Source organism: Vigna radiata, chromosome 5, assembly GCF_000741045.1.
Source record: "Vigna radiata var. radiata cultivar VC1973A chromosome 5, Vradiata_ver6, whole genome shotgun sequence".
Taxonomy (NCBI): Eukaryota; Viridiplantae; Streptophyta; class Magnoliopsida; order Fabales; family Fabaceae; genus Vigna; species Vigna radiata.
Window position 1 is genome coordinate 18,289,860 of NC_028355.1, and position 13,173 is coordinate 18,303,032.

General features: G+C 30.8%; 2 protein-coding genes across 2 annotated transcripts; both read right to left on the reverse strand.

The window, feature by feature from the left end:
* Positions 1-1,002: 1,002 nt before the first annotated feature.
* LOC106761670 lies at positions 1,003-2,578 on the reverse strand. Its single transcript, XM_022780299.1, has 2 exons — positions 1,866-2,578; positions 1,003-1,649 (listed from the first exon to the last, which is right to left on the reverse strand). The coding sequence occupies exons 1-2, from the start codon at positions 2,419-2,421 to the stop codon at positions 1,135-1,137; spliced, it is 1,071 nt and encodes a 356-aa protein (XP_022636020.1). The 5' UTR covers positions 2,422-2,578; the 3' UTR covers positions 1,003-1,134.
* A 6,811-nt stretch (positions 2,579-9,389) lies between these two features.
* Positions 9,390-10,827, reverse strand: LOC106760412 (UPF0481 protein At3g47200-like). The gene has a single exon (XM_014643846.2). The coding sequence runs from the start codon at positions 10,757-10,759 to the stop codon at positions 9,536-9,538; it is 1,224 nt and encodes a 407-aa protein (XP_014499332.2). The 5' UTR covers positions 10,760-10,827; the 3' UTR covers positions 9,390-9,535.
* Positions 10,828-13,173: the final 2,346 nt, after the last annotated feature.

Below are 13,173 nucleotides of genomic sequence, written 5' to 3' on the forward strand. Positions count from 1 at the left end.
AAACTTAAAATTTTATATATATATATATATATATATATATATATATAATTAAAGACAAAATAATGATATTTGACAGGAATACTGGTACATGACATTATTATTGATATGTAATATTGATACGTACATTAACTGGCATGTAACATGACATGCCACAGATTTGATATGTAGTAAAAAAAAATTGATAAAAAATAATTAAAATAAAAAAAAAAACTATAAAGTAACATGTGACATTTATTTAATGTTGTTACTATCGTACTAATAAAAATTATCTAGTTAATTTTTAATAAATACAAAAACATGGAAACAAATTTATAACTTTTTAACCAAAATTGAAAAGAACAAAATAATTAAAAACAATTAAGCCTAATTAAAATAATATTTTTTTCTTAAGAAAATTATAATGATTAAGTTAAATTATTATATCATTAAAGAAAAACTGAATATTTTAGAACTTCTACTAAAAATTTAATGTTATAAAATAAAAAGGGTGTTACAAAATATATAAGTATAATTTATTGAAAGACAAGTAAATGAAAATAAAAAATATAGAAGGGTAAGTTTTTTATTTTTTTTTTAAATTTCGTACTTTTAGAACCAAAGATAATATGAATCTCTTAAAAGTAATGTAAGAACGTGATACCCACAAAAATTATTAAAGAAATTATTGTTAGATATAATTATTAGAATCCCCAATCAATTTGGTTAAATTAATTGGTAGTTTAGTTTGGTTAATTAGTCCATTTCTCCCAAATAAACCAACCAATTTAAAGTAAAATAGAGCGCAAAAACCAAAAACGGACAAGCAATAAAAGTTCTCAAAGCGTGAATATTATCCCGTAATGTGAATTGTGATATATAGTCTCCAACTGGCAGATTCTATTGTAGTTTGTAATTTATTTTAGTGATCTTTGTTGCAGAAAATAACATTTCGATTGTAGTTATACAAAACATGAATAATTAAAATAAGATGAATTAAATGTTCTTTAAGAGCATCACCAATAATCAGTTACAACACTCCAAGTAAGGAAAACAGAAACACCGAAATTGAAATGATGAAAGAGAAAAAAAAAACACTCACAACAATTAGCATGTAAGATGTAACAATTACTGAATTGATCAGATAGAGGCATAAATCTATTCTTGCGGTAGTACACTGATGATAGAACAAACTGTTTGAATCACAGAGAGAACAAGGAGAACAATTGCAGCAATGGTAGCAGCAGTTTGCCAAGGACTGTCGCAATAATCACGTCTCAGAGTGGATTTCAGCTTATTAAAGATATTACGATAAAAATAATTCAATCCATGGCTGACAATCAAGTAATTTGAATTCATGTTTGACTGTGTAATATTTTTGCCAAGACTATTGAACAGATTGACGACTGTATCAGTGTCTCCTGTCCAGTTCACCAGTACTTCCTGTTGGACCAGTGTATCCACATCTCTGCTGCTGTTTATAAGGAAGTCCAAAAGACAAACATAGTCTGTAATGTAGGATTCTAGAGGATAGTGACACTGCTCCAAAGCCACCATATTTCGAAACAAAACCTCAGTACGATCTTCCACTTTCAACTTCGGCATTTGAAGAACTCCTCCTGAAAATTTCAAGTCTAGCAAACAGTCGCTGTTGAGAACCTTAAAGTGCACACCTGCTTCTGACAACTCGTTAGCAGTAGGAACATGTTTCAGTAATTTAGTAATCCTAGGAGGTCGTCTTTCCGGAGGATGTTGCAAGTGGAAAGTTCTAATTAGATCCGTGAAGTGACTTATGCTAATATTTTTATCATCGAATTTCAACTTAGGTTTGTTGTAAAAATCAAAATAGCTAAAGGTAAGTTCAACAAATGAAGGAATGGCGTTGTTACCAGCATCAGATCCAGTGGTGCGAGAGAGTTCGAAAAGATTGGTGAGAACATGAAATGGAATCTGATTCTCAAATAAGAACAAATCTACTGCTACAGTGTCCCTTATCAAGGGAATTAAAAGAAATGTGTCATTCTCAGTCCAGTCCTTCTTGTTATAGTCTTTCCAGAAAAGCTCAAATATAAAACCAGAATCCACCAAGATTATATTCACCAGTTCCTCCTTGCTGAACTGAAGCGTTTCTGAATAATAGCGGCGCAAATCAGGCTCTATCTTTTCTATGTAGCGGATCCAGGTGTCCACATCTGTGTGGGTTCGTTCAAGAAATGAGTTACAGTAAATGAGTTTGTGTCTTTCCATGTTTTGAAGGCCAGGATGAGCGTTGTGGTGAAGAGGGCCTATAGAAACAATCTTTGGGGTGTATGCATCTGCGTTGTGTTTGCGGATATCAAAGGGCACTCTGTATATGCTACACTCTTTAGTTATTGGTGGCCCTGCCTCCTTCAGCTTCTTCCTTATATCGATCACAACGTCCTTCTGCTCCCTCTGGTTCGTCATTCTGATGATCACTTAGTATGTCCAGAGAACAAAACCCCAGAGAAAATGCAGAATCCTTCTAATATGGATGATGGAAAAAGAAAACCAGAGAAATGCGTAATGTGGTTGAAATGTGATGAACAAAGATGGAATAATCTGAGTGGAGAAATATGCAGAATTACACCATTCCTTTCTTTCGATTAAATTTTGAGTCTTTGTCACTAAAGTTCTATCTCTTGCTTGATGCTTTTCTTGAGAGAATTGGAATAATTAATAGGAAAATGCACGATTTTTGACATCATATTGATACTCTACACGTGTCAAAATATGATTGGACGATTTCAAATTAAAAAAAGTTGAAACAAGAGTATATTTGGAAAAGAAAAACCAAAGTTTTTTTTTAATTTAAAATCATCCAACAACATTTTGACACGTGTGCAGTGTCAAAATGATGTCAAAAAATTGGTGTTAAAATATTATTTTTCTAATTAATACTCATTTCTTGTGAGCTAAGGGTTTCTTTTATCACAGAACAATATCTGATACACCTTCGTATGAGTATGATTGACAAAAGCACGGGTATACATGCATTCGTAATTCCAGCATTCTCTTCATCTTTCCTCCCTGTAAAATCTAAATCATATATACCACAAATTCTTATGTATATCTTGTGCCCAGTCTTTACTAGACATATTTGCCTGGTGTGATCAAATGTTAGAGGAACACCGACATACAGTCCAAATGTTAATGTTACATAGTGATGTTTTGCATGTTGATTTTTATTAAGTTTATAATTAAAAGTATCTCATCCTTTATCTTTTAATCTTTTAATGGTTACAATACATTTTGCTTAAAATTACTACTATAATAATGAAAATAATATTTTTTTTACTAGTTTTAGAGATTAGATACATTTATTTATTTAATATATTTCATAAAGTATTAACGATATTTTAAGAGAATATTTCATTAATAACTTTTAAATTAAGTTACAAATAATAAATCGTCAAATATATCAATTTGTTAACACATTAAGCTCTTTGTAAGAATAATTCTTTGACACTTTTTACCTTTTAGAATAATTTTTAGATTAGCAAGCTACAAATAAGAAACCGTGATTATATCAATTTGTTAATCATGTTGGGTTTGGAATAATTCCTTGAACCCAAGAAAATACTCGGTTTTCCTCTTTTGGAATAGTAAGCCTTAAAGTTGTCATCAAAAATAAGAAATTTTATGAACATTTATTCTAGTTGCTTTAAGTCAGGTTATGTGATGTTGAAAATATCAAATTGAGTAGAAATAAGATTAAATTTTAATTGTAAATATATTTTATTTATTAAATTAATTTTATGAAATTAAAACATTCTTTTATCGCACTATGATATCAAAGTTATAAGAAATTATTCTAATTTCTATTTAAATTTATTTATTGATACCCATCTATTTTCCTATTTGTTGTTTTGATCGAGGAGTCTTGAAATCCTACATTAATTACCTAGTAATCCCAAATTAAAAATACTTTCCTTTATCCCTAAACAACATGAAAAAGGCATAATCTCAAATTCATTTCCATTAAGCTTCCAAGACTTTTAAACTTTTTCTGCAAATTTCATTATCAATAAAATTAAGTTGTATCTATAATAAAAAAAACTTATAGTTTCTCTAAATTCAGATGAAAATTTTAATTCACTGAAAAGTGAAACAAAGCAAAATCAAAGTAATATAATAAATAGAAAATATACTATTAAATATCACCTTCTTTCATATTATTATGTATGGTGAAATGTCTGGGAATAACATGTCATATATCCTAGATGTTACATTAAAATTATTATTTAATTTTTAGTCCAAATGAACTCTTTTCTCATTTATACTTTTTTTTTTTTCTTTTGTTATAATGTTTGATTTAATGCTAAAATTTGACTTACGTTTTCAAAATTTGATTGTTGACGTTGTGAATATAAATCTGATAAATGTACATACAGGTATTTTAATTGGTCGATCTCTCCTAAAAGTATTTGTGCAAAAACTTCCTTAAAATCCTTTCAATGAAACTGCACTATAGATATTGCATTTATCAAAAAGAAAGAAATCTTCGAAGAAAAAACACTCAAAAGTTTTAGTAATGCATTTATCTCTTTTGCGTGTCCATGACTCAGGTAGGTACGGGTGAGCTTCACTGCTCTATTTAACAAACCCCAAACACTCAACATTCATCACACATAACATTTTTTTTTTTTGCAATAATTGATCTTTTATACTAATAAGGAAATCGTCAATCAGCTAATATATGCCATAATTTCTCACTGCTACATTATTTCTTAGTGTTATCATTTTAATTCCTTCTCCATTTTGGTTTCTGGTTTCAGAAATTACTGGAAAAAGATGAGCTATGATGATGTTGAGATCGATATTAAAAGGTTGTTGGAAAATGCAAAGTCTGTCTTAACAAAAGAGTGTTGCATCTACAGAGTACCCTTAAATATTCGCAAACTCAACGAAGATGCTTACATCCCACACGTTGTTTCTATTGGTCCTTTTTACCACGACACCATCGATCGCCTTCGGGATATGGAAAGTCACAAAATAATGTATTGCAAATCATTTCTTGATCAAACCCATACAACATCGGAAAGCTAGATCAGATACATTGAACGAGAGGAGCCCAAAATTCGTAGTTGTTACTCGGGCACATTTATTGGGAAGAAATTTTAAAGGCTGAAAGGAAGTGTTTAAAATTAGGAGAGGTCGGAAGATTTTGAGAGAATGAAAGACTTGTAGTATTGAATGCTTCTAATCTTTTTGGCTTGCATACAAATGAAACAACCATCCCCTATTTATACTAGTGGCACCTCCTTAACCAATGGCTAGGATCTTGCCACCACATCATTCATCTAAGGGCTATAATTCCTTCTCTAGAACTTTCTAAAACATTCATACAATTCTAAACATTCCTAGAAACATCTTATGGATAAACATCCCTAGATATTTTTGTACATCATTCTAGAATCTTCTAGATAAGATTTTCTAAAATTCTATTTGGGCCTTCTCTACTTGGGCTTTTATCTTATAGGCCCAATAACAAAATCAATTTATATTTCAACACCCCTTCTTAAACTTGATTTTGTACTCCAAGCAAACTTCTCAACTTCATAAAGACTTCTTTCTTCAGCGGTTTGGTGAAGATATTTGCTACTTGATCATGCGTCTTCACATATTTCCATTTGCACATTCTTGTTGTTGATGCATTCTCTAATGTAATGGTAACGAGTGTGGATGTGCTTACTTCGATCATGGAAGACTGGGTTTTTTGCTAATGTTATTGCCGACTTGTTGTCCACGAAAATCTTCGTTGGCTCCACTTGTGGCAAGGTTAACTCCTTCAATAGGTTGCGTAGCCAAACAGCATGACAAACGCATGAAGTTGCAGCTACATACTCTGCTTCATATGTAGACAAAGTGACAATAGGTTGTTTCTTGGACATCCAAGTAAAGGCTGTGTCTCCCATGTAGAACACAAATCCACTTGTGCTCTTTCGGTCATCCATATCTCCACTCCAATCGCTATCACTATATCCAACAAGCTTGTAATCGTTAGAAATGGTGTAGTATAGGCCAAAGCTTGTCGTACCTTTGATATATCGAAGAATCATCTTCGCAGACTTGAAGTGAGTAGTTGTTGGAGCTTCCATGTACCGACTCACAACTCCAACAGCATAGAGAATGTTTGGTCTTGTACAAGTTAAATAGCGCAAACTTCCAACAAGACTTTTATAGAGGGTTGGATCCAATTTTTCTCCCTCTTCATCCTTACTCAACTTGATGCCGCATCCAATTTAATCACCACTAAGTGCTATATATTTTTTTTGTAATATAATATGCTAATCACCACTAAATGTTATATATCTTTTTGTGCAATATAATATGCTAATCACCACTAAGTGCTATATATCTCTTTGTGCAATATAATATGCCAATCACCACTAAGTGCTATATATCTCTTTGTGCAATATAATATGCTAATCACCACTAAGTGTTATATATCTCTGTGTAATATAATATGCTAATCACCACTAAGTGCTATATATCTTTTTGTGCAATATAATATGCTAATCACCACTAAGTGCTATATATCTTTTTGTGCAATATAATATGCTAATCACCACTAAGTGTTATATATCTTTTTGTGTAATATGATATGTTAATCACCACTAAGTGCTATATATCATTTTGTGCAATATAATATGCTAATCATTACTAAGTGCTATATATCTCTTTGTGCAATATAATATTCTAATCACCACTAAGTGCTATATATTTGTCTTTAATGCAGTCATATTAAATGTATTAAGTAGCCATTAATGATTACCTGATGTGACCACTCAACGCTAACACTCATGAATATTCCTTTAAACGTCGATCTAACCTGACACATACTACTGGACAACAACCAATCAATTTAAAGTGATGTAAAGTAAAAAAAAGGTTAAAACCACTTTGGCGTCCCTGTTTTCGTAAGTTCTTCCCATTTTGGTCCCGTTCTTATCAAACTTCCCAATTTGGTCCTTAAAAGTGTCAATTTGGTTGAAATTAACCCCTCCTGTTAAAATTGAGTAACGGTGTTAAATCTGGGCAGAGTTGGATGGAAGACGTGTCAAAACTTAAAAAGGTGGCAGGAATCTGAGTGATATGTGGCGTGATTAAGTGGTAAATTAAAATTAAAAAGGGGATTAGGGTTACTTAACACACTCACGGCCTCGATACTTCACACTCACCTTCTAATCCTCCTTCAACATCCTCACGGCCTAAGCCTAGAGGAAACTTGGAAACAAATCAAGAAACTGGTTTCACTGGTAGCAGCATATCAGAGTACTTGATAAACACTATCCCAGGCATGAAGTTCGAAGATTTTCTCGGACCAAATTTAGTAACAAAAATGTTTATTTTTTGGGATCTAATTTAAATTTTTGTTGGTTTTATTGGATCTGCGATTAACAAGTTGATGTTGAATTGCAGAATGGTGATGAGATGTTGTCGGTGTTTAGTGAGGGAAACATGGTTTCGTTCTCCTCTGGTGGGATCTGGGTTCCTCAAGCGGCACCTTCTTCTGGTGCATATTGGGAACAGATGGGTGAGCAGAATGGGTATAGAGAGGGAAGGAAAGGTAGCGTTAGATCAAGTTTGGAAGATGATAATAATTTCGTAGTTCCTCAGATGAGTCCTTCCAGCAACCTTTCGAAGAAATCCAGGTTTCTTTGGTAGAAATCTGAGTTCGTGTGGCTTCGTGTGACTTGCGTTATACTATTAATTTGTTCCGTTTTCTTCTTTATTGTCCTCTGCCTTAGACAACAACCAAGTTGCGATTGAAGTCGAAATAGGGAATGGCCAAGCTCCAAAGACCGAATCAAGTTTGGATTGTCTCCACTGACGATCCGTAATGAACTTTCGATGATTCCTCTCAGATTCTTCTCACAGTTTTAATTCTAATTGCTTTTCGATTTACTAGAACCCTAATTCCCCTTTTTTATTTCACTCAACCCTAATTCCTTTTTTTAATTAAGTAACCCTAATCCCCTTTTTAATTTCAATTTACCACTTAATCACACCACGTATCACTCAGATTCCTGCCATGTTTTTAAGTTTTGACACGTCCTCCATCCAATTATGTCCAGATTTAACACCGTTACTCAATTTTAACGGGAGGGGTCAATTTCAACCAAATTGACACTTTTAAGGACCAAATTGGGAAGTTTGATAAGAACGGGACCAAAATGGGAAGAACTTACTAAAACAGAAACGCCAAAGTGGTTTTAACCTAAAAAAAATAGTGATATAGAGTACAAAAACTAAAAGGCACAAGAAATAAAAGTGATAAATAAGTGAATATTAACTATGGCAGCTGATAGATAGTATGCAGCTGGCATGGACGGATTCAACATTTCCATAAACTTAAATTTCTATAGTAAATACATTTTATTTTTTCAAGTTAATAATGTTACAAGTTAATAATTTGAGTAAAATATTAATTCTGTAATGGTCATCACCGCAAAAATAAGTGTCTTAAGATATTTTTCTTAATAATGGATTTTGTTTTAAAAGTGATCGNTCTGTCAGGAATTACTGCTTAAAAGCATTAATCAATTAGATTTTTAGTTTTTTTCCCTTTATTCCCCTTTTTTTTCTTGTATATGATAACACACAGATATTGATCAAAGAGTTCAGCTTTCTTCTTACCTGTTTTTTNCTTTTTACTACCGCAAGTCCTATGCCATCTTTGATATATATCCTAAAATTAAACCAGAAGTTAGAAGTAAACAATAACTTGGTATAATTAAGTACACCTGCAAAATTCATAGATAAAAAACAAATCATTATAAAATTATTAGAAGCAAATTGGGCTCTATTTCTAATATCAATCAACGTATACACAATGATTAATTAATTAATTAAAAAAACGTCCCCATTTTCATATTCTTCAATTATATTTAAAGCTTAAATTCTCCGCAATTTTTATATACATCCCCATGTGCATGTATGACTTATGATAGAAAAAAATACAGCTAGTTAGATAACGTGTGAATGCTTGGAAAATGGTGCTGTCTTCCATAGTGTAAGGGGACTCTATTTATCTAACAAACAAGAACACTAATTGGAGAACATCTGATAATTTTATTTATCTAACAAACATCTAATAATTTATTTATCTAACAAACACGAAGACTAATTCAGAATTATCATNAAATGAAATTAAACTAATCAGTTTATTTTGTGTGTGGAGTAATCAACAATTATGGTTAATTAGAATTTTAACACCACGATAAGGGATGAAACATCGTTGCTGAATTTGGAATGATATGTTCATAATTACTTCATTTTCTTGTTCTTCCTCTCTTTTCACTTCTCTCTCTCTTTTTTTTGTACTTATCAGCAACTTTTTGGATATTAAGATAATTGTAATAATTAACGAAATGCATTAAAATCCAGCACTAAGGTATAGTAAATTAAGATAAATCAAATATAACTGTCTTGCAAAGATCCTGCAAACAGAACATTGAAAAGAAGTAAGTGAAGAATTAGAGAAAGATGACACACATAAAAAAGGAACAAGATTATGAGGTGAGAGATTTGAATACTAGGTTGTCTGCCAAACAGAGCAAACTGTTTGAATAAAAGCGAGAATAAGGAGAATAACTGCAGAAAAGGTAGCAGCAGTTTGCCAAGGTCCTCTGCAGTAATCACGTCTGAGAGTTGACTTCAATTTAAGACTTCGACTTTTATACAAAGCATCCAAGTCTTGCCAGAGAGAAATGTAATCAGAACTAAAATCTGAGAGAACGATATTTCTGCAAAGACGTTTAGTCTTTTCTGCTGCAACATCAGTGTCACCTAATAAATTCTCCATAATTCCCTCTTTAACCAGTATATCCACATCCTTCCCTGAGTTTACAAGATATTGCAGAAGAAGAGCATACTCTGTAATGTAGGCCTCTTTAGGATAGTGAAACTGCTCCAAAGCCACCATGTTGCGAAACCACATTTCAGTATTATCAGTCATTTTGAATTTTGGGATTTTAAGAACCCGTTTCGAAAAACTCAAGTTCAGTAAGCAATTAGTTTCGATGCTTGCAAACCTTATTCCTGCTTCTGACAATTTAGTAACACTAGGGATATGTGGCCATGTGTGGAAAATCCTTGTGGTTTTTTCTCTTTCACATAAATGAAATGTTCGTAACAGATCCGTGAAGTGATGACATGTAATATGGTTATGAGACAGATTGGACTTATTGAAATGCTGAAAATATTCAAATGTAAGCTGGATAAATGATGTATTGTCATCGTCAACAGACAAACCGAAGAGATCATTGAGAACAAAAAAAGGAAGTTGGTTCTCCAGCAACAACAAATCAGAAAATATTGCATTTTCAAACCATGGTGTTGAGAGATACGTCTCATATGTCCTATAGTGGTGAGCTATCCAAAAGAGTTCCAGTATAAAACCGGAATCCACACATATTATCTCCACCAGTTTCTTTGAGCTGAATTGAATTGCGTCTGAGTAGCATTTACGAATTTGAGGTTCCTTACCTGCGATATATTTGATCCAACTTTCCATATTCGTGTTGGTTCGTTGCAGAAATGACTTGCAATACATAACTTTGTGTCTTTCCATGTTGCGAAGACCGTGGCTGTTATGATGATAAGGGCCGATGGAAACAACCTTTGGAGTGTAAGCTTTTTGGTTGAGTTGGCGAATGAGTAAGGGTACTCTGTAGATGCAGCACTTTTTAGTTATTGGTGAGTTTGCTCTCTCCAACACTCCTTTCACATGGATCACAACATCATCCATGTTCATCATTCCACAAATCAAACAAAACCAGAATTAAAATGATGAAACTATCACATATGTAGCAGATCTATCTCTTCTTTTTTGATCCATCTATTTATCATATGTCAATCACACACCTAAACTTATGCTGCTTTTTTATTTTATATTTACATCATTCATTAGGCTAATTCTTTTTTTAGTCAAGTTGCAGAAAAATATATATATATATATATATATTTTAGTCAAGTTGTAAAAGTCTTTTTTTAATCAGCAAGTCGTAGCAAGTCTTTAGAAATGATAAATTCATTCAACCGTTACAATCTGTTCATTTTTAAATTTTTGTACATACACCATATAAGTATAAAAGATTTGACTAAACACAAACTTCTTACAAAGGAAAAATGTGAAACCCAGGTTGATTAATTAAGATAAAATCTTACAAAAACGTATAGAAAACTTTTGAAAGAACTTAACATATAGATTTTCTTTTATGCATGAAAGTGTTTTATATGTCACTTTTCAAATAATTATTCCTTGAGAAAGATTAAGAATAATCTTGAGATGGTACCGTTTACTCTTTGAGAAGCACAAAGAAAATATTATTGTACATTTACTAACTACTTCCTTAATAACTAAGTTTTCATATCTCTAATTGACAACATATATTTGACTCCCTCCAGTTTTTCTTCATCATTTATGTTTAAGAGATGTCCTTCGATGGTTATTCATCCGAATATTATGCCTTAACACTTTTTTTTAAATAAATTTTTACTTCTTAAACGCTAAAAAAAACATAAAATTTCAACTAATAATAATATTAAGTAACATTTGTAAACATCTGATCTCTAACATTAGTTACCAAATTTTTCGCTACCAAAAAATTTAGAGATCAATTTAGACACTAAATTTTTTAGTAGTCAAAACCTTGATAATTATTGTTAGATATTAATTATAACAATCCAACGTTCATATTTACTTTCTTTTTTTTCTTTCTTTATTTTTATATTACTTTTTGTTAATTAATTTTATTACTTTTATTTTAAATTTTCTGATTTAAAGTAATATTATTTTTATTTTTTATTTCTCTCTCTCTCTCTCTCTCTCTCTCTCTCTCTCTCTCTCTCTCTATATATATATATATATATATATATATATATATATATATATATATATAACTATTTAAATATCTATGTATATTTTTAAAATCTTAGAAATAATTCTTTTATTTACGATGAAATTGATTGTTGATAACCACCTATACATTATACTCACATATTTGCAAATACAGTGAATCCAGAGAACAATGTAGAAAATGGCATCAATACTTTGGCATCATAAACCTTGTTTATTGGGATTCCTTTTCAAGTATTTTTGCTACTTTTAGGCAAATTGATCCTTGAATAGCACATATATATCTTTGAGATGTTATTTGTCAACCTCCCCATTATGTAATGGCTTATGGTACGTTGACAACCTTTTATAATGATTTTTTGACAATAGATTAAAGTATGCTATTTAGATCTCAAAATTATTTTGTGGTGAGTGAGAAGAAGAAGAACTACTTTACTTAAATGAAATGAAAAAATGTTACAGAATATATATAAAAACTTAATAGTTATTTTACCTAGTATTATAATTAAAGAAAAAGAAAACTGATTGACAGAAAGAAAATAAATTGACAGAAAGAAAATAAAGATTTGACGGAAACATTAGATTTGGCTGGACAACCTAAAAAGTAAATTTTATAAAAAAAAATTATCTTTTTTAGAAAAAACACATTAAATTTCTCAATAAATTATTACACTACTTTATTGATTTCATTGATTTGTTTGATTAACGAGGTCTTTGTGAGGAGATGAGACACTATAATACTATTTTGTCGGCCAGCACACGGATTGGTGGTCATGCTTGCTTAGGGTGAAATGGATATGTCCATTATTCAGTAGTCTGCATTAAACAAACATAAATGATGATATACTAAACTCAAATAAGATACAAGTATAGGTATTATATATTTAATACTTTATATTGTAAATAAGAGGTTAGCAAAAATTATTTCCGAGTATGTTAATATTTGCCTCATCTAGTTTAAAATTAATAAAACACTCTTAATTTATTAAATAATTTTAAAAAAATAATTGATAATGTTGTTGATGACCGATGAAATTAATATTGTTATAAAAATTTTAGTATTGTTTATAGTCAATAAAATAGAAAAAGTAAAATTCATCCTAAATCGGTTATCAATAAATAAATATGGAATGATTTCTAACAAATTAGTTTTTCTAAAAATTATATAAAAAAAATTAGTCAAATAAAATAATACAAGAAAATAAATATAAGCAAAATAATTAAAATATTAAATAATAAATCAAAGAAAGAAAACAAATTAAAAAAAGATAAAAGAAAAATAAAATCAATAATAATAATAAAAAATTGATTTC

What these genes read in the sequence shown, in the direction of transcription:
- LOC106760412 (XM_014643846.2), bottom strand. Translation starts at nt 10,759, where the DNA reads ATGATGAACATGGATGATGTTGTGATCCATGTGAAAGGAGTGTTGGAG.
- LOC106761670 (XM_022780299.1), bottom strand. Translation starts at nt 2,421, where the DNA reads ATGACGAACCAGAGGGAGCAGAAGGACGTTGTGATCGATATAAGGAAG. An exon ending in CACCACTGGATCTGATGCTG is followed by an intron (nt 1,650 to 1,865) that starts GTAACAACGCCA and finishes TGTCAGAAGCAG; the next exon opens with GTGTGCACTTTAAGGTTCTC.